The sequence below is a fragment of the Mytilus trossulus genome, chromosome 5, assembly GCF_036588685.1.
Source record: "Mytilus trossulus isolate FHL-02 chromosome 5, PNRI_Mtr1.1.1.hap1, whole genome shotgun sequence".
NCBI classification, from domain to species: domain Eukaryota; kingdom Metazoa; phylum Mollusca; class Bivalvia; order Mytilida; family Mytilidae; genus Mytilus; species Mytilus trossulus.
In genome coordinates, this window is record NC_086377.1 from 81,654,315 (window position 1) to 81,679,888 (window position 25,574).

The 25,574-nt window shown below is 31.5% G+C and overlaps 2 protein-coding genes across 2 annotated transcripts; both read right to left on the reverse strand.

Annotated features, from left to right (window-relative positions):
* Nucleotides 1–511: 511 nt before the first annotated feature.
* LOC134718367 (uncharacterized) lies at nt 512–15,088 on the reverse strand. Its single transcript, XM_063580865.1, has 7 exons — nt 14,696–15,088; nt 13,483–13,513; nt 6,549–6,820; nt 5,093–5,120; nt 3,453–3,776; nt 1,833–2,123; nt 512–846 (listed from the first exon to the last, which is right to left on the reverse strand). Exons 1-7 carry the CDS (start codon nt 15,086–15,088, stop codon nt 512–514), a joined length of 1,674 nt encoding a protein of 557 aa, XP_063436935.1.
* A 2-nt stretch (nt 15,089–15,090) lies between these two features.
* On the reverse strand, nt 15,091–25,164 carry LOC134718368 (probable serine/threonine-protein kinase roco6). The gene is made up of 4 exons (XM_063580866.1): nt 24,819–25,164; nt 21,815–21,921; nt 18,428–18,881; nt 15,091–15,422 (listed from the first exon to the last, which is right to left on the reverse strand). The coding sequence occupies exons 1-4, from the start codon at nt 25,162–25,164 to the stop codon at nt 15,091–15,093; spliced, it is 1,239 nt and encodes a 412-aa protein (XP_063436936.1).
* Nucleotides 25,165–25,574: the final 410 nt, after the last annotated feature.

A 25,574-nucleotide genomic window follows, 5' to 3' on the forward strand; every position in this document is an offset into this window, starting at 1 on the left:
TGAAAATATGCCGCACAGCCATATATTTTGACCTTTGAAAAAACAGTAGTGCATATGAACTTTCCAATTACTGGTTCTCAATAATTATATTAAGATACATTAAAATTATTTTATATGAATATAACATATGTCATGACTGCTTCATAATTAACATATCTGTTATGGAACGAACACTCGAAGGGGGATTTGTGTTTACAGGAATGAATACTCGTAAAAGGGGTACATATTTTATCTTTTTCCTTGCCAAGCATGACACTCACAAATGACATATGTTTAATATAAAATATTGTTATCAATAATATATTGTTATTCATTCACTTTGATGGTTTAAGTGACCAAATCATTGATCATAGGATTGACAATACCTCCTTCTATTCATTGTTTACATGTGTTTGTCTTAGCGGTTTAAGTGACCAAATCATTGAACATTGGATTGACAATACCTCCTTCTGTTCATTGTTTACATGTGTGTGTCTTAGCTGTCTTTGACTTGTTGTATAAAGTTTTTATTTTATTTTGAGCATTTATGAAGGGTTGCCATATCTGTGCTAGTAACTTTTGTCTTCTCTATTTGATCTGCTAGATCTGCATAAATTGAGTCTTTTCGTAGGGCTTTGAGGAATTCATTAAATCCCTGTTCATTTTTACGCAACAGCATGTCCATTAAATTCCTGTTCTTTTCCTGTGGTGTTTTACCAGATTCTATCTTCTTCCCATCATCAACTGACACTACCTCTCTTGATATTAGATGATCTACTATGTTCTCGTGTTGTATATCAGTTATGACCTTGAGGTAGTTCTTTTGTAGACGAACTTTATATAATGGAACATTACAAACTGATAAGCCTACAAAATACAAAAAGATTTTTTTTTCTTCAGATAATGCTATTGACCTTTTATGACTAAAGACGAGGTTAAATCCAGAAAAGATATTTGAACGTTTTTATTGTTTTTACATCACATGGTCGATACCTCTTCTGGTGGATTTTACACGCCCTAAAGTATTATTAGCTCAGTATTCAGTAATTTGCTACTCACATGATTTTAAATTTACCGTTTATATTTTTTTTTAAATTATGCAGAAATTAACGTTTCAACTCATTCGGGCAAAGTTGGCATTAGATGGATTTGGCCATTTTTCAGTACTTTCAGGTATGTAGCCCTTCTACTGTTTTAGTTTTATTCACCCTTTTTTTTTTAAATCTAATGTCTCATGAATAAGTGGAATACCCACATAGAATGTAGTGTTGATAGATTTTACATTTCTTCAAATAAATTGAGATGTATGCTCTGAATTTATCAAACACATATGATAAGCGTTTGACATTTTAAAGAGAGCTGGTAAACATACATATTCCCAATTTATAGTTAATTACCAATTTGTTTATTATTCTATTTTCTCTCACATTGATTATCTTTTATAGTTGACCAAGCTAATGCCTTTGCATTATATATGTTCACTATTTTTTTCTACAGTTGGATCTAAGAAGCGAAATTCATCATATTTGCCTGATTCGTAACAGGTACTAAATGAACTGTGACTTCATTATAACTGTAGAAAATAATCTTGATCTCAATGTCTGAGATCATAATTACTTCACACAAACTGAAATTCGTCCTGAAAGACTCATCATATATACCAGTGACCTACTTTGGTATGCCAGAAAAGTAGTTTATTTATGATAAAACAAATACGACACAATTGATGTGGAAGATAGTCTTTAGAATCAAATACATTATATCTATTTTGAATAAATATATAACAAGATTTAGAATTATTTTCAGTAAAAATCCTTCTTTGTTTGTTTTTATAATAAACCCTTCAGACATACCTTTAGTTTCAGCAGATGTTGATGTTGGACTTGGACTGAAATCACATTTCAAATCATTAGCGATATCTTCGTATCCATAAATACGTAATCCATCAACAAACACACTGTAAGCAGGTTCTCTCATTTTGGTCACAATATCCAGCAATGCTTTGTTCTGATCATCTTGTCCAGCATGTTGTTCAATACGACGTCTGTCATCTACTGATATCACCAGATGTGTCATCATATGGTCTAAAATTTGGCTGGTTTGTATGTCCTGTATGATTCTGTCTGCATTATCTCTGACTTTATCTGTAATTGTGGTAATACAAAATTTCGTTTAGCATGTAAGTTGACTTAAAATATCAAAATGATTATATTTTGTATTCAGTTAGCAGACTGATATTTTTTTTTCAAAATATGTATTGTCAAGCAAACGAAAAGTCTGAACTTAAGTTCAAGTTTTGAAATTGCACGCATACAAAATATGACATATGAAAGTTGAGCACAGCTCAAACTCTCAAGACAGTATCTAATTCTATGTAAGAACCTTCAACTTTAGCCCACAGATATATGATATTCCTGTATAAGAAGCAAACTCCCGAAAATGTACATAGATATATAAAGTGATATCCACAGTAACATAGATATGTTATATATAAAGTGATATTCACAGTAAAATAGATATGTTATGTCAAGTTTTCCTAAACTGATTATGCTGTAATCAAACAATATTCATTTGATGTGTATGGATTGATATTTTGTCTCGGGAACAATTTTCTTTTATAATGTTAATGTTTTTTAACTAGCTTATCAGTACTTAATGCTTATGTGTTTCTGTTAATTGTTTGTTTGCTTTGTGTCATAAAGGCAACAGTAGTAAACCGCTGTTCAATAGTTATAAATCGATTAAGCGAAAACAAATCCAGGTCACAAACCAAAACCAAGGGAAACACATCAACTATATGAGGAAAACTATGGAACAACAGAAACACTGAAATGGTAAAAAAACAAATGCCTGCATACATAGAAACGGACTATGTGGTATCAATCTGACGAGTAAAGCACAAAGTGACTTTTATTATTTGGTTTTTACATGTTCCTTTTACACAACTGTCACAGGTTAAAGAAAGGTTAGTTTTCAAGATTGGTTCTAAATATAGAACTTAAAATATCCAAATATTTTCTGACACATATGTATGCATTGAATTGACATGAAACAACACTAAACAAAGGAATCGCAGGTCATAACAAATGAAAAAAAAAATTGGAGTGCATTACTTCACAAGAGTAGTATACCTATATTACTATAACATTTCAAATAAATCAAATTAAAAACCAAAAAAAACCTTAACAACTAGAAGCAAACATATACAAATAGTTTGAAAGAGATTCCTAGATGATTCCAGATGCCACCTGTATACTTAATTGTCTGAAAAAAATAGCGAGTTGACTGCAAGTGAATTGTTTTAACATAACTGAATGAACCGCAATGGATATGGCTGAAAATTGACAGGGAGACTGAACATGACGGAATAATCAAATTTCAGATTAAGATTCATTTACGAATGCTACCTATTCAGTAAATAAAATGCTACTGAAAAGCTTCCATGCATGTTTTCTGTCGCAGCATATTATTACCTGTAACAATTTCCACAGCTCTTAATGTTTTTGCATCTATGTTCTTCACAACCTCCTCTAAACAACGTACACCTTTTCTTATATTAACTAAAGCTTGTTTAATGACCCGTATTGTAGGTTTTACTGATCTGTCTTTTCTCCAAGTAAATAACACTTCCTTATTTTGAGCTGTCAAATTGGGACTACATTTGTCGATATTTTCTAAATCCGCTATGGACAATCCGAGTTCTGTTCCAAGTTGAAAAACCATTTTTCCAATTTGTGGTGCTAGCTTGTCTAAAATTTCATCTGTTGGGATACAATCTAATATATCGTCTGGAATTCCTATAAGAGAATTCAGATTTAAATAATACATGTAAGTGAATAATTTTACATGGACTCATGGACATTAGTCTTAAAGGAACTTTTTAAACACCTTGTCCTTGCTTTATTTAAACAACAAGATTTTCTGAATATCGATCAACTTTTATTGTCAAATGTTATTCACCATGTTTACTGACTCGATTCTGAACATATGTTTTTCTTGTATTCGCATCCAAATGTTTTGAAAATTATACATTAATCAGTATTCAATCAGGCCGTTACACTGCCAGAAATCCAGAAAAAATCTTTTCCTTCAAATGATGTTTTAAACAATCATTATATTATCTAGGACTGGTTTTAGCTGACATGAATAACACGATGGGTGCCTCGTGGGGAGCAGGTTCAGCATACCCTTCTGGCGCACCTTAGATCACACACAATGGTAAGTAGTGTTCATGTTGCTTAGTCTTTAGAATGTTTAGTTTTCTGTGTTTTGTTTTGTATACTATTGTGTTTCTGTTTGTCCTTGTCTTTTTTAGCAACGACATTGTCAGTTTATTTTGCAACTTATGAGTTTGAATGTCCCTCTGGTATCTGTAGCCCCTCTTTCTGAAAGTGCTGGTTGTAAAATGCTTATCACAGAATGCACAATTATTATCAGCACAGTTAGTTTTTTAGCTGGTATTATTCAAATGAAACTTTTTTCTATTACAAGTCTTTGTTGATATGTTTAGAAATTATTACTGAAATAAAGTTCCCTCAGGCAAAATGGACCTTTCAAGGATTTTTTAAGGTCCTTTTTAGTCATACTACTTCCCTTGAAAACAGCCTCTGATAATTTACTTTCTTCACAAAAAGACTAACAAGCACACACTACCATGTGTTATGAGTGAATGACAAGAACGCAAAAGGGCATACATGATCACTAGCCAAACCATTGGTCAAGTAAGAGTAAAAAATAATGACAAAGTGATTATAACAAAAAAATGCCCATCAATTGACAAAACATCACGTTCAATATTAGATCCTGTTTGTGTTTTTCCTAAACATAAAAATTAACAAACACAATTCATGTTTATGCTTCTGTCAATTTAATTTGAGAATATGTGCATTACTTGATAACATATGCAGTTTCTATGATTTTAAACTGATGTTACTGTAAGACATTAGTTAATTAGGAGAATTAATAGACAGACACAGCACTATAGCTAAGCCCACACTACGGTTGACCATGGGTTAAAAAAGTCACTGTTAAGTATAATTTCTGTTGACAGTACAGTAAAACAAAAATACTAGATTTTGTTTTAAGTACATGACTATCTTAACAGTTTACTTACTAGATTTCACTTGTTTTCTTCTTCTGACCTGAAAATGAAGTCATATGAAACTGTATAAGCATTTATGATGAGATTTGCAAACTTAAGGATGTATTCTTCTGACTTTTCAGTCTCGTTCAGTCTCGTTGAAATCTCGTTCTTGAATTATTTCCAAAACATGTGATAGAAGTGGAAAATATCAATGAATTTTAAAAATATTATGAGCTAACATAAATCTGTGAAAAAATTGTGTATTTACAATGAATGGTTTTTGCGTATTCCAGTTTTCAAATTTTACGACCAATCAAGTCAGTATTTTTAGCCAAAATTTTGAGAAAATGGGTGAGGGATACAAAAAATGATTTTACAAGAATCATGTACATCCCATATCATTTTGGTCTTTTCAAATTTCTTAGATATGTTTTTTTTTCATTCATTTATAACAAAAAAGTTGAAATAATATGCATTTTGTTCTTAAAACTGAGAAAAATCACAAAAATACAAAATTGACAGCATGGTAAATTTTACACAAAAAAGCGTCAAAATATGATAAAACTTTCTTATATTAACACCTACCTATAGTTTTTGTAAGTAAAATTTATTCAGATTGGTCCACTTCATCTTTATAGAAAGTATGAGAAAAAGTTTAATTGTGGAAATGTGATTTTTTTTTATGATAATAGCCCAAAAATAGGTAAAAATCGATGAAAAATGGGAAAATCATCAAAATTGGGCATTTTCAAACGGCCGTAGCAAAAAAAGAAGTGCACCACCATATGATTTTTTCTTCACCAATTATTTTGTTACAGTCTTATAAACCCAAAAATCAGGTTAAGAAAAAAAGTTTAATTCTAGAATATTTTGGCTCCTCAGAGGTGTACATCCTTAAGAGAAGTAAAAAAATAAAATTTTCACTATTTAATATTATTCTTCCGGTGTATCTTTAATGATTGCCCAAATTCAATTCTCAAATACATAGCATCAGCATTGTTTTGTCATACAGATGTAAAAACATGTGTATAATATCACCATTATTTTAGGACCATTTACCAATAATATGGAGGCATTTGTTGTATTTTGTTATGTTTACATAATTTGATAAATGGCGTCAAGTATGAGCGTTTATTTAAAAAAAAGTTATCCAATAATTAAAAAAACAAATAGCACATGTTCATATCTATATATATCTGGGTCATTTCTCCTGCTGTGTCGGCAAAGCTTGGGAAATAAACCGGATGCATATCTAATGAAATATCATTAAAAGTTGTGTAACACGATATTAAATATCAATTATTTACACTTCTGTAGTTTATGTAAACATTCCAGCAATCTAATTGTGAAATTTACATCTTTGATGTAAGCAGCTCTAAAACTTGGATTTGAAGTTGTCAAAATCGTAGCTAATATACTTTGAAGTGACCATAATTGAAAGGGAGATATGAAAATGTAAAAAACACTTTATCTCTATATAGCTTACCATGCATAATGTGTGTGTTGTTATTTTCATTTCTTGCAAACTTTTATCTAGATCTCCAAAACATATTGAATAATTCTTTTTCAAGTGAATAAGTGTCAAAAACTTGACCATCTGTGTATTTCCTGTGTAATTCTTGCCAATATCTCTCCAATCTATCTCTTCCATTCCAAGACGAAGTGCTAACTCATGTATCAAGTCTTCCTCACAATTACCAGAAAGACGAAGCAACTCGGGGTTACTTGGAATTTGATCTAAAGAATATTCACTCAAACCTACAAGTTGTATAAAACGTAAACATTGTGAATAGATAGTAATAATTATGTAAATGTGACAATACATTACTAGAACAATACTGTAAATTCAGAAATTAATGCGAGGTTTTTATTATTGCGAAAAATGCGACTGAGTTGTAAACGCAATAATTTAAACTCGCATTTTGAAATATTTTATATGAATTTGACAGGATTTTTCTCAAAATCGTAAATATTAAAATCGCATTTAAGTCTAAAATGACAAAATCGCAATAATAAATGCACGCAATAATTTCTGAATTTACAGTATTAGTCAATAATGGCAACAAATATAGATAGTAATCATACTGATGAGTATGGCCAGGTTTGATTCAAATATTGACAACAAATATAGATAGTAATTATACTAATGAGTATGGCCAGGTTCGATTCAAATATTGACAACAAATATAGATAGTAATTATACTAATGAGTATGGCCAGGTTCGATTCAAATATTGACAACAAATATAGATAGTAATTATACTAATGAGTATGGCCAGGTTTGATTCAAATATTGACAACAAATATAGATAGTAGGTATACTGATGAGTGTGGCCAGGTTCGATTCAAATATTGACAACAAATATAGATAGTAATTATACTAATGAGTATGGCCAGGTTTGATTCAAATATTGACAACAAATAAAGATAGTAATTATACTGATGAGTATGGCCAGGTTTGATTCAAATATTGACAACAAATATAGATAGTAATTATACTGATGAGTATGGCCAGGTTTGATTCAAATATTGACAACAAATAAAGATAATAATTATACTGATGAGTATGGCCAGGTTTGATTCAAATATTGACAACAAATATAGATAGTAATTATACTGATGAGTATGGCCAGGTTTGATTCAAATATTGACAACAAATAAAGATAATAATCATACTGATGAGTATGGCCAGGTTTGATTCAAATATTGGCAACAAATATAGATAGTAATTATACTGATGAGTATGGCAAGGTTTGATTCAAATATTGGCAACAACTATAGATAGTAATTATACTGATGAGTATGGCCAGGTTTGATTCAAATATTGGCAACAACTATAGATAGTAATTATACTGATGAGTATGGCCAGGTTTGATTCAAATATTGGCAACAACTATAGATAGTAATTATACTAATGAGTATGGCCAGGTTTGATTCAAATATTGACAACAAATATAGATAGTAATTATACTGATGAGTATGGCCAGGTTCGATTCAAATATTGACAACAAATATAGATAGTAATTATACTGATGAGTGTGGCCAGGTTTGATTCAAATATTGACAACAAATATAGATAGTAATTATACTGATGAGTATGGCCAGGTTTGATTCAAATATTGACAACAAATATAGATAGTAATTATACTGATGAGTATGGCCAGGTTCGATTCAAATATTGACAACAAATATAGATAGTAATTATACTGATGAGTGTGGCCAGGTTTGATTCAAATATTGACAACAAATATAGATAGTAATTATACTGATGAGTATGGCCAGGTTCGATTCAAATATTGGCAACAAATATAGATAGTAATTATACTGATGAGTATGGCCAGGTTTGATTCAAATTGACCCAGTTGTTTTCAAAAAGAGACATAAGTGTACCAAAACAAGCATTATTGTCTGAAAACTAGAAAAATGATTGTTTTAGACCCTTTTGACCCTAAATTCCAGAACAGATTACCCCCACCATGAATCCCAATCTTTAACTTGTGGTGGTGGTATGGAACCTTGGGGTACAATTTCAGAGCAATCAAAATACTTATACACAAGTTATTGTTCTGAAATTAGAACCAGATGCTCCGCAGGGCGTAGCTTTATACGACCGCAGAGGTTGAACCCTGAACGGTTAGGGCAAGTATGGACACAACATTCAAGCTGGATTCAGCTCTAAATTTGGATTGTGATTAAATAGTTTACACAGCATAGGTTTCTGACACAGAATGAATGTGTTCTAATGAACTTAAAATTTTTATTTTCTCTTAGAGCAATTCACTATGCTGTTGAATATTAATCCTCTCAAAAAAATGTTTGAAGAAATTTTCTTTTTATTTATGAAATTTCAAATGAGAAAAATTGAACCCAATTTTTTTAATCACATCCCCCTTTCCCTTATTCCAAAACTAATCTCAATTAAAATTTCTAATGGAGTTTGCAACAATAACTACTCATTTAAATACATCATAAAATATTAAGATGTAAAAAAACTGCTTGTTATCACTGAATGGTAAAGATTATTTTAATTTATCAATTGGTAGTAAAAAGTGAATATACATTGTATATTGTATATAACAAAGATTTAAGTTGATTCTGAACAAAGAAAGATAACTCCAATTAAAAAAAAATCTTGCTATTGCACAATATTGTGCATTTAGATATTTCTTGCTTACTATTCTGGACAAAGAAAGATAACTCTAATTAAAAAAAAAAATAGCTATTTCACAATATTGTGCAAGCAATTGAAAAGACTTGCTATTACACAATACTTAATATAATAATTTTAGATCCTGATTTGGACCAACTTGAAAACTGGGCCCATAATCAAAAATCTAAGTACATGTTTGGATTCAGCATATCAAAGAACCCCAAGATTTCAATTTGTGTTAAAATCAAACTAAGTTTAATTTTTGACCCTTTGGACCTTAATGTAGACCAATTTGAAAACGGGACCAAAAGTTAAGAATCTACATACACAGTTAGATTCGGCATATCAAAGAACCCCAATTATTCAATTTTGATGAAATCAAACAAAGTTTAATTTTGGACCCTTTGGGCCCCTTATTCTGTTGGGACCAAAACTCCCAAAATCAATACCAACCTTCCTTTTATGGTCATAAACCTTGTGTTTAAATTTCATAGATTTCTATTTACTTATACTAACGTTATGGTGCGAAAACCAAGAAAAATGCTTATTTGGGTCCCTTTTTGGCCCCTAATTCCTAAACTGTTGGGACCTAAACTCCCAAAATCAATACCAACCTTCCTTTTGTGGTCATAAACATTGTATTCAAATTTCATTGATTTCTATTTACTTAAACTAAAGTTATTGTGCAAAAACCAAGAATAATGCTTATTTGGGCCCTTTTTTGGCCCCTAATTCCTAAACTGATGAAACCAAAACTCCCAAAATCAATCCCAACCTTTCTTTTGTGGTCATAAACCTTGTGACAAAATTTCATAGATTTCTATTAACTTAAACTAAAGTTATAGTGCGAAAACCAAGAAAATGCTTATTTGGGCCCTTTTTGGCCCCTAATTCCTAAAATGTTGGGACCAACACTCCCAAAATCAATACCAACCTTCATTTTGTGGTCATAAACTTGTGTTAAAATTTCAAAGATTTCTATTCACTTTTACTAAAGTTAGAGTGCGAAAACTAAAAGTATTCGGACTACGACGACGACGACGACGCAGACGACGACGCCAACGTGATAGCAATATACGACGAAAAATTTTTCAAATTTTGCGGTCGTATAAAAATGATTGTTTGGGCCCAATTTTTAACTTTAATTCCTAAACGGTTGAGACCATCACCCCCAAAAACCATCTCAACTTTCCTGTTGGGGTCTTAAACCTTTTGCTTAAATTTCAAAGAGATCCATACACTTTAACTAAATGTTATTGAGAAACAAAATGTCGTCGGATGACGACGACACAGACAATGACGCTGATGAGGACATGATAGCATTTTACGATCCCATTTTTTTTCTTGCTGTCGTATACAAAATATAAACCAGATGCTCCACAGGGCGCAGCTTTATACAACTGCAGAGAATTAACCCTGAACGGTTGGGGCAAGTATGGACACAACATTCAAGCTGGATTCAGCTCTAAATTTAGATTGTGATTAAATAGTTGACACAGCATAGGTTTCTGACACAGAATGAATGTGGTCTAATGAACTTAATTTTTTTTTTCCTTTGAGCAATTCACTATGCTGTTGAATATTAATCCTCTCAAAAAATGTTTGAAGACATTTTCTTTTTATTAATGAAATCTGAAATGAGAAAAATTGAACCCCCCCAATTTTTTTTTCACATCCCCCTTTCCCTTATTCCAAAACTGATCTCAATTCAAATTACTACAATATATACTCATTTAAATACATCATATAATATTAAAATGTCAAAAAATGCTTGTTATCACTGAATGGTAAAGATTGTTGTAATTTATCAGTTGGTAGTAAAAGTGAATATACATTGTATATTGTATAAAACAATGATTTACTAAATATATAATTTTGGATCCTGATTTGGACCAACTTGAAAACAGGGCCCATATTCAAGAATCTAAGTACATGTTTAGATTCAGCATATGAAATAAGCCCAAGAATTCATTTTTTATTAAAATGAAACTTAGTTTAATTTTGGACCCTTTCGACCTTAATGTAGACCAATTTGAAAATGGGACCAAAAATTAAGAATCTTCATACACAGTTAGATTGGCATATCAAGGAACCCCAATTATTCAATTTTTAATGAAATCAAACAAAGTTTAATTTTGGACACTGATTTGGACCAACTTGAAAACTGGGCCAATAATCAAAAATCTAAGTACATTTTTAGATTCAGCATATCAAACAACCCCAAGGATTCAATTTTTGTATAATTTTGGACCCTTTGGGCCCCATATTCCTAAACTTTAATGACCAAAACTCCCAAAATCAATCCCCACCTTCCTTTTATGGTCATAAACCTTGTGTTTAAATTTCATAGATTCTTTTTACTTATACTAAAGTTATGGTGCGAAAACCATGAAAAATGCTTATTTGGGCCCTTTTCGGCACATAATTCCTAAACTGTTGGGATCTCAACTCCCAAAATCAATCCCAACCTTCCTTTTGTGTTCATAAACCTTGTGATTAAATTTCATTGGTTTCTATTTACTAATACTAAAGTAATTGTGCAAAAACCAAGAATAATGCTTTTTTAAGTCCTTTTTGGCCCCTAATTCCTAAACAATTGGAACCAAAACTCCCAAAATCAATCCCCTTCTTCCTTTCTTGGTCATAAACCTTGTGTAAAAATTTCAAAGCTTTCTATTTATTTAAACTAAAGTTATATGTGAAAACCAAGAAAATGCTTATTTGGGCCCTTTTTGGCCCCTAATTCCTAAACTGTTGGGACCCAAACTTCTAAAATCAATCCCAACCTTCCTTTTGTGGTCATTAACCTTGTGTTGAATTTTCAAAAATATTCGGACGACGACGACGACGATGCTAACGCCAAAGTGATACCGTTATACGACCAAAAATTTTTCAATTTTTGCGGTCGTATATAAATATAATTTGCTCTCAAATAAATGTGAAGGTTTTGTCAAAAAATGCTGATTTAGAGTTTAAAATGATGATACTCAAATGGATACATTTAAATTTGTATTTCATTTATTATCAAACTAGTTAGTTCATTATCTGTGTTTCAATGAGAACTATGAACTGAGTCTGCATTTCATATTATTACGATCGTTATGAAAACACGAGTAAAGCATGTTAGAATTATGTAAATATTATTACTTTTGTTTGTCAAACAGCTTCTATAATATGACTTATGTGTTACCTTTATACCTACATGACCTACTAAAGTATTGATGTTGACAACATTGCAAACCATTTTTTATATCTACCCATAAAATCTAAACACTCTATAACTAAGCAATTTTCAGTTACATTTACCTTAATACATATATGCAGTTCAATGTTCCAAATTATACGCTTATAAAATACCAATTTCTACAACAATGCTCTCCAACGTCGAACTTTATTTGGCCTGATAAACTTTTTTAGAATCCAGCGTCACTGATGAGTCTTTTGTAGAGGAAACGCGCGTCTGGCGTAAAAACAAAATGTAATCCTGGTATCTATGATGAGTTTATTATAGGGACACTAGAATCAAAATTTAAAAAAAAAATCACATCCAAACTGTACATGAGTTAACTCCCTTGTTAATAAATATGCCTTGTCTTATCATATCAAGTTATATACAATAACATAACGATGCTTGTTTTTGCGCTATAAAACCAGATTTAATCCACCATTTTCTACATTTGAAAATGTTTGTACTAAGTCAGGAATATGACAGTTGTTGTCCATTCGTTTGATGGGTTTTATCATTTGATTTTGCCATTTGATTAGGGACTCTCCATTTTGAATTTTTCCTTGGAGTTAAGCATTTTTGTGATTTTACTTTTTAGTAAACATCCTAACAATATTGGTAAGCAAGCCAACCAACTTTGAACCGACATGGAGTAGTGAAATCATGACAAAAACAGTAAAGGTCTATATGCTAGTCAACTCTTATATATATCATGCATATAAACTCATCATAAATGCCAGGATTATTTTGGGATTTACGCCAGACGTGCGTTTCGTCTACAAAAGACTCATCAGTAACGCTTAACTATTTGCTGAGATTTTTTTTTGTGGTAATGGAACACAAAGATAGCGATACACATTTCAATTCCACAAATGTTTAGAACTGGATTATTGTGAATCTTACTAATGTTTGTATTTATGTTATCAGCTCACAATATAACTTCAATGGAAATGAAATATACTTCTAAGAAACATATTTTACTTGAGAAGGAATTATGATATTTTTGAGATCTTTTAACAGAAAAAAAAATAGTCAATACATTTACCTGGACAACTAGGATCACACTGCATTTGTTCCTATAAGGAAAGAAAAACCTTTTTATTATTCTACAATTATTTGTAGCTAACGTAATCCGGCTAACATACCAAGAAACAAACACATAGAATCTACTTCTAAGTTATATGTTAGTATAATGTTAAACTAGTGTTGATTACCAAACTATGCTGAACAAGTTTAATCAAGCAACAATTTGTATGTGCCTGTCCCAAGTCAGGAGCCTGTATTTTCGTTATTGTAATTTTTTGGTGAACATCCTACTAGTTTTTCGTTTTACGCATGAATCACTTCGTTAGTTTTCACTTTGGAATTGTTTTACATCTGTCATTTCAGGGCCTTTTATAGTTGAAAATATGGTATGTTTTTTTTTCTGATTAGTGAAAGCCATACCACGACCTAGCATTGCGACTTTGTCAATTGATCTCTGGTATAGAGCTTCCTCATTGGCAATCATACAACATCGTCTTGTTTTCATATTAATCATAATATTTGGAATTACAAAGTTACACCAATGAGGCTACCACAAATACCTTTATCTGACTTTTTTGGAGGGATTGTATGGTTTGTTGTGCGACCTTTTAATACACTGATCGTGTTGTCCTACCTATTATGACATTTTGAGTAAGTGTAAATTTGCATGGTGGTTGAAGCAGGCATAAGAAAAGAACATCATCATGTATAGCAACTGGTCTCTTTTTGTAGTTCGAAAGATTCTCTCAGTTTTGTGTTTTTTACTTCAGTTTGTAAGTTGTAAATGAATTTTCGAGATTTAAACATCATTCTGCTAAAAAAAAATGTCTGCGCCTAATGTATACTATTCATTACACTGTGTCTGTGAATTGCAGCACATTGATTAGGGGTTTTATCAAATAATTGCTACACTGGCATTGCTGTTAATTATACTCCAAAAAGTTACGAAAAATATTAGATGGAAAGCTAGAGTTGAAAAAAAAAATGATTGTTATCATACTGATGGATAAAATTGTCCTTGTATTTTTTTTCTTTTATGTTTCAGCTTTAAATTTTGCGATTTGATAGGGGACTTTCCGAATTTCCCTGAGAGTTCCGTATTTTTATATTTTTTTTTTTTTATTTATTTATTTATAAAGAAACAAACCAACTATATCATGTCCATAAATATCTGTCTTTTATGCATCATAAGAAAATATTCAATATGAAAATAATTAAAGTAAAGTACATACCAGTTTCTGATTCCAAACTCTCCAGTTGTGTTTAATGTTTTCACCATGTTCGCAAAGAAATTCCTCTGTATCTACAACCATATATTCTTCTGGAGTAAAACAGTTTAATTTTGAGCAGGAATACTCAGTTTGGAATGGTAACTTGTTGTTGGCTTTACAATGGATAGTTGACTGATAAAATTCAGATATTCTCTCCAAACTGACAAACAAACAATCCCGGACACTGGTGGCTAGATCAGGTATTATCAGGCCCTTGGAGCGCTTGTGGACAAGGTGCAGTAAGATCTTATTTCCTTCTACACAGACAACAATATCATGCTCTTTATCAAATGATAACCCAACAAACCCAGAAAACATAAGTTTCCGTCCTTGGTATTCTTTTAATGTCCACATACTCAGACATGCAAAACAAAGGCCAAACTTAGTGTCCTCTCTGGTGTGCATTCTTGTTTCAAGAAATCTGTATCATTTCTTTGGGTAAGCATACAGGGTACAAAGAAGTTTTCTATTGGTAGACGACTTCCTGTTTTTGTATCATATCTCCGTTGTTCGGATACGATATCTAGATGTATTAGCATATCAAATATGTACTCTTTAAATGGTAAAATCTGACGGAATTCTTCTTGTTCCCAAATCTGGTAGAGGTCTACTTTTTGTATCATTCCATTTTCAGACATCTTTTGAAAGGTTTTCCTTGTTTTATTTTCTTTGGGCCAAAATGCAACATCTATAAATATGAAATAAAGAAGATGTTATCAGACTTAATATATAGTTTATATTATGAGGTAATACCGGTCTATAAAAGCTTAATGATCAAACAATTGGTATCGCTCACTTAGATCATCACTGGAAAAAAACAAATTATTCTAATATTTAAATTGAATGTCTTTTATGTCAGGATTTGATGATCAAAGTTGAATTATTTACCATTTGGAAGAAAATAATCTGAAACAAGGCTTGCATGTGCTGTGGGAAAACTGCAAGTTTTCAAATGTTTGCATGGTTTCTACATGTTTTATTAGTTTTGAGGTAAGTTCCCAAGCTGTGATCCTTTTCGGTGGGTAATTTATTAATTTTGAGGTAAGTTCCCAAGCTGTGATCGTATATATAAAAAAGACAACTATGTTAAACACACTGAATGTGGTTTTTTTCCTTGACAAATTCATGAAATATGATATTTATAAAATAGAAAAAAGACACAAAATATACCAGAGGGATATTTAAACTCATAAACTGAAAATGCCATGGCTAAAAAAGAAAAAGACAAACAGACAAATATGATATTATAAAATAGGGGCGAAATATAACAGAGGGACATTCATACTCATAAACTGACGTTGCAATAGATACGACATAATCCGTTATCATCTGTGAAACGAATATTTAATTAGACTATTTACCGGATTTGTAATCACATAAGCAAAACGACGGGTGCCACATGTGGAGCAGGATCTGCTTACCCTTCTGGAGCACCTGAGATCACCCCTAGTTTTTGGTGGGGTTCGTGTTGTTTATTCTTTAGTTTTCTATGTTGTGTCATGTGTACTATTGTTTTTCTGTTTGTCTTTTTCATTTTTAGCCATGGCGTTGTCAGTTTGTTTTAGATTTATGAGTTTGACTGTCCCTTTGGTATCTTTCGTCCCTCTTTCATAACAGTCAACCAACTCGTGATGGTGTCCGTAAAAATTACTTTCAACTTCACCGTTTGGAACTATTGGTTTAATTTAGCAGGCATTTCTGCTCTATTGGTGAGGTCTCACATTTCTGGATGAAATGTGTTCCCTTATATAAATAGAAAGTGACACAGATACAACATGATGGGAGAACTAAGTATTAATAGTTGATATTTCATGATTATGAAGAATAAATGTCTGCAGACTTTCAGACAATTGATTAATCCAGGATATCTTCCATTAAAATACAAGTTTCATTTAAATCTGTGTATAAAACGTGTTGTATCTTTTGACAAATATTTCAAAAATGGAAACCAATGAATAATTTTTAACACTAGACATCAATATGGGCACTTATACCATTTTGCAATTGTGTTTCATTTGTGGTCAAAATGCATTGATCCTGCAACAAAATTGAAAATACAAACATGGAATGCGCTTAAGAGACAACTACCTGACCAAAATGCAGAAAGCAGTCAAAGGCCACCAACACATCGAAAAAATCTCGTAACCCTAGGGGTGCATCAGCTGGTCCCTAAACAATAATGTATTTTAGTTTAGTGAAACTGAATGTCACACTAAGCATGTCTACATTCACCTTCTATAAAAAGCCTAGTATAAGAGTTTCAGTTTAAATATATAAAAACTACACATTGTTTTCTTAAAACATAATTGTGTTTGAAATCAACTCATAACGAGATAGAACTACTTGCATTCTCAAAGTTTTTTAGCATTGTTCAAATATATCTTATATTTTGAAACCATGTAGTTCTATAGTCATACCGATACCTTAATACTAAATAAATATCAGTTTCAGTTTAAATTGAAAAAAAATATATTATATTTAAGTTTCATAAAATTTGGATGAAGTAAACTTAAGAAAGAGAACAGAAACGAAAAATTCTGCATGCTTCCATTTCTAAGAAGTATAACTCTAGAATGGTAAAAGGGAAGGCACCAAAATTCAAACTTGATTTTTGTTTAGTGGTAATAAGCATTTTGTATAGAATTCATAAAGTTTGGTTGAGGCAGGGACTTTCTATACTAACGGGACTAGTCACTTATAACGATATCTATACACATTATCAGACTGATCTCGGCTGTAGCTGATGTCACTTGACTTTATAGCAAATCATTTCACATTTACGAAGTATTTTACATGAATACAAATAAACTGTATATTCAAGTTTAACAAAAAATCGTTTTTATGAAATTTTATACATTTTGTCATTGCAAACTGCTTTTCATGTTTTTCAAAAGATTTCTCGTCTTTTAAATATTGATCTTTAAACTTTGAGGAATTTGTTCGTTGAATTTTCAGTGGCTGCCATCTTGTGTGATATGGTAACCATTTTACACAACTGGGGTGTGCTTCAAAACGATACGTCTCAGTTAAATAATTCATCATTCTTTCAAAATCTTATATTTTTTGTCATCTTAAATCGCTATTAATCAGATTTTATATATACAACTAATAATAATTATACAATTACAATGTACTGTGAAGTACGCAAATATATACTAGCATTGTATATCAGAACTAAGTTTATTGTTGGGTGGTAGCTTTAAGCAGGAGGCTGAGTAATCAGTTAAAATCAATAAAGACGAGTCCCGTTAGTATAGAAAGTCCCTGGTTGAGGCAAACTTAAGTAAGAAAATGGAAAAAAAAAATCAGCAATTTTCCCATTTATAAATTAAAGAGACATAACTCAAGTATAATAAAAGTGACGCCACACAATTCAAATCTGATCTAAGTATCTAAGTAAACTCCTCGGTTGCCTGCTGCCGTACATCACCAATTAAAAAACAACATTTTCATTCAGAAATCTGTTAAAAAATTGCATGCATTTCACAATTTTTAACAATGTGGATAAAAAAAAGATTAATCATTTTACTAATCATATTACATAAAAGTTCTCACATACCAACATAAATATTAGTATAAGATGTTATCAAACAGTCTGTCACGCTCTAATAAAAGGTAGGTAAACTCTTTTTGGATATTGGAACATTTTTACATGCAATAGTTATATTCTCTACACAATGAAAATACACACACCTGTGATAAAAGATCTCATAACTTCCACCATAAGAAGAGGGTTGATCATTACATTATCTCTCAGCTGGGGGGTATCGAAATAAACAATCTTCCCCAGGGAATGATGAAAATGTAGGAAATCAGTCAACTGCTCAGGGGACAGGACAGACACCTCGCTGATAGCATTTAATTCTTTAACTTCAGCCAATGACATTATTTGTTTTCCTTCTGCCACTAGTTCAGCGATCTCTAGCTCTAGTGGAACACAAGCATTGGGCATTCTTTCACCCCAGCATGGGTGGTCGAATGTAAGTTCTGTTATTGTTTTCTTCAGAACTTCTATTTCTGGGTCAGCTTGATCTTTGGCATTGACAAATATGAGAGGTCTAAGGACCAGATGATGTTTTCCCTCGTGGTCTTTAAACAACTCCTCAATTCCTCTGTAAAGCTCTTCACGTCTGGTCTCAATATTCTCCTGTTAAACATAAAAAGTTGACAGATTAATACACTGTAAAGATACTGTATCGCTCACCTGTTGATGTAAATGCATCTTCAATGGTGGAATAACAACAACAACAACAATACTTTATTTTAAGAGAGTTCTTTGTCTAATACGTTCTCCTATTTATTTGTATTGTAGTCCTGTAATATTAAGTTGTCATTTCAATGTTATATTTAACATTGCCATTAAAGTGCGAGGTTTGGCATGCTACAAAACCAGGTTCAACCCACCATTTTTTCCTTTAAAAATGTCCTGTACCAAGTCAGGAATATGGCCATTGTTATATTATAGTTCACTTCTGTGTGTGTTACAATTTAACGTTGCGTCGTTTGTTTTCTCTTATTTTTGAGTGTAAATTGACATTGCGATAAGACGTGTCACGGTACTTGTCTATCCCAAATTCTTGTATTTGGTTTTGATGTTATATTTGTTATTCTTGTGGGATTTTGTCTGATGCTTGGTCCGTTTCTGTTTGTGTTACATTGTAGGGTTGTGTCGTTATTCTCCTCTTATTTTTATGTGTTTCCCTCAGTTTTAGTTTGTTACCCCGATTTTGTTTTTTGTCCATGGATTTATGAGTTTGAAAAGCGCTATACTACTGTTGCCTTAATTACACAATTAGCTAATCTTCCCTAAGGTCCTCATCATGAAAAATCGAACAAAATGCAAACATATACATTGCATACATTAGTATAAAAAGTCAAGTATGATAATAATGTTCAATACAACTTGATAAAATGTGATGAAAAAATAAACATGATGACATAATCAGTTTTTAATATTATTTATACAGCTAGGTTGATTTCAATAAATGATCTGTTATAAATGTTGTATTTGAAAGAATTAACATTTGTAATATTTCTTCACGGTATTGGCAAAGTATTCCTTATGAACGGTCTAGAATACATAACATTTTTTTGGAACAATTCTGTTTTTGGTTTAGGGAGTATGATGTTTCCTTGAACAGCATTTCTCAAGGGGTATGTATTTCTGTCTGAAACATAATGATACTTGTCAGTTAGATATGATGGGGCATCATTTTTAATGCACTTAAATGTCATCACAAACTTGTGATATTTTATTCTCTGTTCAACTGTCAACCAGTTTAAGTGTTTGAATAAGGGCGAAGAAGGAGCGAAAGGGTCGGTTTCTAGTACTAATCTAGCTGCTCTCTTTTGTAATTTTAATATCCTTTTTAAATCCTCACTGCTACAACTACTCCACACTAAACAACAATAATCAATTGGTGGCAAGATAAAACCATTATAGAATATTTTTCTGCATTTTAGATTTAGAAATGTTTTAATCTTTAATAGTAGATATAGTCTAGAGGATATTTTTGAGCAGATCACATCAATTTGGTTTATCCATGTGAGGGAAGGGTCAATTTTAATGCCTAAAAGACTTTCGCATGTGGAAGATTGTATCACTTCATTGTTAATAGTTAAACAACTCTCATTGTAATGTGGCTTTGCTCTTTGCTTCGTTCCAATAATCATATATTTTGTTTTATTTTTATTGATGAACATATTGTCATCATTGCACCATTCCTCAACACCATGTAAATCTTTTTGTACCTTTGAGTGTAGAGTTTGATAACAATTACCAGACAGATGTAAAGTTGAATCATTGGCATATAACAGTGAAACAATTTTTCATATAAAAATGAAGGTTTTTTATGTATAATATAAACAGAAGGGGGCCTAATATGGAGCCTTGGGGGACACCATACTTGATATATTTTTTTTCAGAATGAGCATTACCAATTTGTACTTCTTGAGTTCTTTCATTCAAATATGATTTTAAAAAAGAAACAGCAGTATTATTAAATCCATAAATTTCAATTTTTTTACAGAGAATATCATGATCTACTAGTACTACATCAAAAGCTTTCTTAAAATCCAACAGGACTGCTAAGTTGATATCACCATCATTCATAACGCGTTCTACAATTAGATTTATCTCAAATTTTCAAGTGACATACATCTTCTCTCAAAGGTCAATTTTACACTTGTAACCTAGATCTTATACTTTCAAAGATAACAGACAGAAACTGTTATCAGTTGTTAAATCTTACATTCCAAGGGAAATAAAATGAAAAGGGTATTTTGAAAGAAAAACTTGCTATTGATATTTTTGTTTTGTAATTCATTTTACCTACCTAGTAAAGAAACACAAGTAAACAAAATAAGACACAATTAATAAGTTGGCAATAAATCTAAAACAGGTCAAGAGGGTATTTGCATGAACATAAAGATATTGTTTAATTTCCATTTTTTGTTGATAAAAATTGTACTTATTTTAAAACAAATCATGAATCGTCCGTCCTCATGCATTCCCTGTCACAATCTTTTATTTCACAAACTCATCAACATTTGTATTACGTTTTGGAATTTCAAATATTTTGTCCTCTAACATCACTGAAGAGACATTTATTGTTAAGATGTGCATCTGGTGCAGTATCACTAAATTCTAAACTTTCATATTGTCAACATATTTGTTGAAATAAAACTGACTTAAAAAGAAAATACAAACTTTAACATTTAAACTGAGCAACTGTTTAAACTCAATAGACCATGACCGAGAGTGACACGGTAAAGAATCTCCATGACAATGAGATATATCAAATTGAATATTAATACAAATGCTAACCAATATCATTTTCTTATCTATAAGTGTTTCTTCATATATTCTACTCTAGTTATAGGCCCTGTAATCTGATCTTAATATTCTATTACCCACAAATCAATTAGGATCTTGTTCTTTCGAAAGTGTAGCTTTATACGAAGTTTGGTCAAGTTAAGACATATGGGCATATTATCATTATGTAAGCAGTTTTTACACATTATTCAAGTGTTTCAAATGGCAATGACTTACTACTATATTTCTAACATAAGATCACTCACCATTGGTACTTTGTCCTTGTGAGTGGCAACAAACAAGATTTTTGGAATGCCTGCATATACAACCTTACAATAGGTCAGGATGGAATTGACCCAATATTGCAAGAATACTACAAAATAAAATCAGAATCTGTCATAAAAAAAGTATAAACTAGAGGTTCTAAAGAGCCTGTGTCTCTCACCTTGGTCTAAGTGAATATTAAACAAAGGAAGCAGATGGAATACAAATTAATGACCAAATTTAAATATAGTCGAACTATTGCTTATAGTATCTAACAAACAAATTTAACCATGAAAACTAAACATTGATAAATGATCCATGACAATAAGGTCAAGGTCAGATGATACATGGAGACTGACATGTACATCATAAAATATTACCATACACCAAATATAGTTGACCTATTACATATAGTATTAGAAAAATTCGTGAGGGTTCCGAGGAACCCAGTGTCTAGCCTACTTTTGCTGTTAATCGCAGACTCAACAAAATGAGGAAAAACATCAATAAAAATTTCCCTCTCGATACTGTCTTTTGATTGAAAGAAGATTCCAAGTTTGGTAAAACAATCCAGGATAGTTTATGAATCTAATAAATGTTGTATAAACTTTAACTGCAGACTGTATGTAATGTTAACTAGAAGAAAAACTAAGTCCATTGATAAGTAAAATACGGAAAAAGTGAATTTTGTTTTACAAAAATTACTTCTGAATAATATCTTATGATCAGAAACAAGCTTCTGTCTAAGTTTGGTAGAAATCGAGGATAGTTTAAGAACATTATAAAAAAAATTATAAAAATTTTAAAAACTTAAACCACAGAGTGAATGTTTTGTTTCTGGCAAAAAAACTAAGTCCATTTATAAGTAAAATACGGAAAAGTAGTACAAAATTTTCTTCTTGATACTATCTTATGATTATAAACAAGCTTCTGTCCAAGTTTGGTACAAATCAAGGATAGTTTATGAAAGTTATTAAAATTTTAAAAACTTTAACCACAGAGCGAATGTAATGTTTCCTCGCAGAAAAACTAAGTCCATTTATAAGTAAAATACGGAAAAGTGGAAATTTATTTTTACAAAATATTCTTCTTGATACTATCTTATGATCATAAACAAGCTTCTGTCTAAGTTTGGTACAAATCAAGGATAGTTTATAAAAGTTATTAAAATTTTTAAAACTTTAACCACAGAGTGAATGTAATGTTTCCTCGCAGAAAAACTAAGTCCATTTATAAGTCATGTAAGTAAAATACGGAAAAGTGGAAATTTATTTTTACAAAATATTCTTCTTGATACTATCTTATGATCATAAACAAGCTTCTGTCTAAGTTTGGTACAAATCAAGGATAGTTTATGAAAGTTATTAAATTTTTTAAAACTTTAACCACAGAGTGAATGTAATGTTTCCTCGCAGAAAAACAAAGTCCATTTATAAATAAAATACGGAAAAAAAGGAATTTTATTTTTACAAAATTTACTTCTGGATACTTTCTTATGATCATAAACAACCTTCTGTCCAAGTTTGGTAGAAATTCAGTATAGTTTAAGAAATTTCAAAAACTTTAAACCACAGAGTGAATATTTGTGGACACCGCCGCCGACGACGACGCCGACGGAATGTAGGATCGCTTAGTCTCGCTTTTTCGACTCAAGTCGAAGGCTCGACAAAAATACTAAAACTCAATGAAATGAAAATGAGGTTAAGGTCATTTCACACCTACAATACTGTGCAATTGAAGATTTCTTGCTATTGTGCAATACTGTGCAATTGAAGATTTCTTGCTATAGCGCAATACTGTGCAATTGAAAATTTCTTGCTATTGCACAATACTTAATATAATAATTCACATACATGTATCTTGTTTGGTGTGTATCTCCTGCCATATCATTATTATTTGCTTTTATATATATATATATCAGATATAAACAAATTAAAATTAAAAAAAATAAAGAAAAAAAAAACTGAAAAAAAAATCCCCCCTAACTTTTTGGAACCCCTTAAGATTCATCACCCCAAACTCAATCCCAGCCTTCCCTTTGTGGTATAATACCTTGCAGTACAATTTCAGAGAGATCCATACACTTGAACACAAGTTATTGTCTGGAAACTAGAAAAAAAGCTTTTTTGTGTCCTTTTTGGTCCCAAATTCCTAAATATTTAGGGCAACTGCCCCAAAACTCAAACCCAGCATTCCCTTTGTGATATGGAACCTTGTAGTATGATTTCAGAAAGATTCATACACTTACACAAAAGTTATTGTCCTGAAACTAGAAAAATGCATGTTTTTTTTACCCTTTTTGGCCGCTAATTCCAAAAATTTTGAGGCAATTACCTTCAACATCAATCCCAGCATTTCCTTTGTGATATGGAACCTTGTGGTACAATGTCAAAGAGATCCATACACTAACACACAAGTTATTGTCTGGAAGTTACAAAAATGCTTATTTTTGGCCCCTATTTCCTTAAATGTTGGTACCATAACCCCCAAAATCAAACCCAACCTTCCTTTTGTGGTATTGAACCTTATGGTAATATTTCATAGAGATCCATTTCTTAAACTTAAGTTATTGTGCAAAAACCAATATGTCTTCCGACGACGACAACGACGCCAACTTCATACCAATATATGACCGCAAAAATATAATGTTGTCTGTCAATAAATGCAACACTCTGTTCATGCTTATGATAACATCATCAGCTCCTTTTTTGTAAGAATTTACTCATTCAAAAATCTAAAGCACTTTCCGACGTACAAAAATTCAAACCTGGTATCTTTGATAAATATTATTGTCTTACCTCATATCAATGTTTCAAAATGTGAGACATATTGAGGTTAATATTGTAGTTTGTAACAAGCTCAAAGTGGCAATGTAAACAAGTTACGTAAACATTTAGAGTGGCTTAAATATTTAGACAATTTCAATTGTTTTTTTGAATTATCACCTTGCTGTTATAGAAATGTATCCTGTTTGCATTATCTGAGTGTAAATAACATGCACATTACCTGCTGGCGTTGGCGTCATGTGCTGCCCTGGAAAACACATCACATCAGGGACCTGTTCATGCAAATCTTTGCTCCCATCAAATACTACAAGAAACAATGCCCGGAACGTCATGAAGGTCTGATGTGTTGTTAGATAAACATATTGTCCGTCAAAATCCCAGAAGATAAGACGTCCAACTTTCATCTGTTTTACCATGTGGGGCACGTTTAGAGATTGTGCTGCTGCAGACTGTTCTGAGGGCAAAGGGGAAAGTGTAGCTTTGGCATAACCAGTTGGGATTGTATCTGAAGCTTTGATGAACTTTTTGGTTAGTTCACTCTCCTCCTCTTCTTCCAGAGAGGTCATTAAAACCTTATGGTACACAACATCCAGGGCATTAAAAGAGTCTGAAATTATATTTAATACATCAGGCAAATCAAATCAAAATCAGCTGCAGGCTGTCAAAACGAAGTGAAGAATGTAAGAAAAATCAGTAATTAAGATTAGAATGAAATTGTATCAGGTGTAACATTCACATAATGCTATTAACACATTTTAAAGAGAGTCATATTTTAACTGATTGATTGATGAAATTATTGATTAGGGAAAATAATGTTAATTCTTTGAATTATTTTAACATTTAAATTCAATTTCAAAATATAAAAACCTTAACATCGTTCTAATAAGATTAGTAAATTGTTAAGATTTTCATACACAAATCAGATTTGATATTGAATTAATATGGTGCGTGAATAGAAGGCACAAAAAAATGGCTA

Excerpts from the sequence above, each read along its gene's own strand:
- LOC134718367 (XM_063580865.1), bottom strand. The coding sequence starts at position 15,088 with ATGTGGACATTAAAAGAATACCAAGGACGGAAACTTATGTTTTCTGGG. Across the intron at positions 13,514-14,695 it reads GAGTTTGGAATCAGAAACTG|GAACAAATGCAGTGTGATCC; the intron begins GTATGTACTTTA and ends CTTTCCTTATAG. Across the intron at positions 6,821-13,482 it reads GTGTGATCCTAGTTGTCCAG|GTTTGAGTGAATATTCTTTA; the intron begins GTAAATGTATTG and ends TACAACTTGTAG.
- LOC134718368 (XM_063580866.1), bottom strand. The coding sequence starts at position 25,164 with ATGACCTCTCTGGAAGAAGAGGAGGAGAGTGAACTAACCAAAAAGTTC. Across the intron at positions 21,922-24,818 it reads CATGACGCCAACGCCAGCAG|TATTCTTGCAATATTGGGTC; the intron begins GTAATGTGCATG and ends TTTATTTTGTAG. Across the intron at positions 18,882-21,814 it reads ACAAGGACAAAGTACCAATG|GAGAATATTGAGACCAGACG; the intron begins GTGAGTGATCTT and ends TATGTTTAACAG.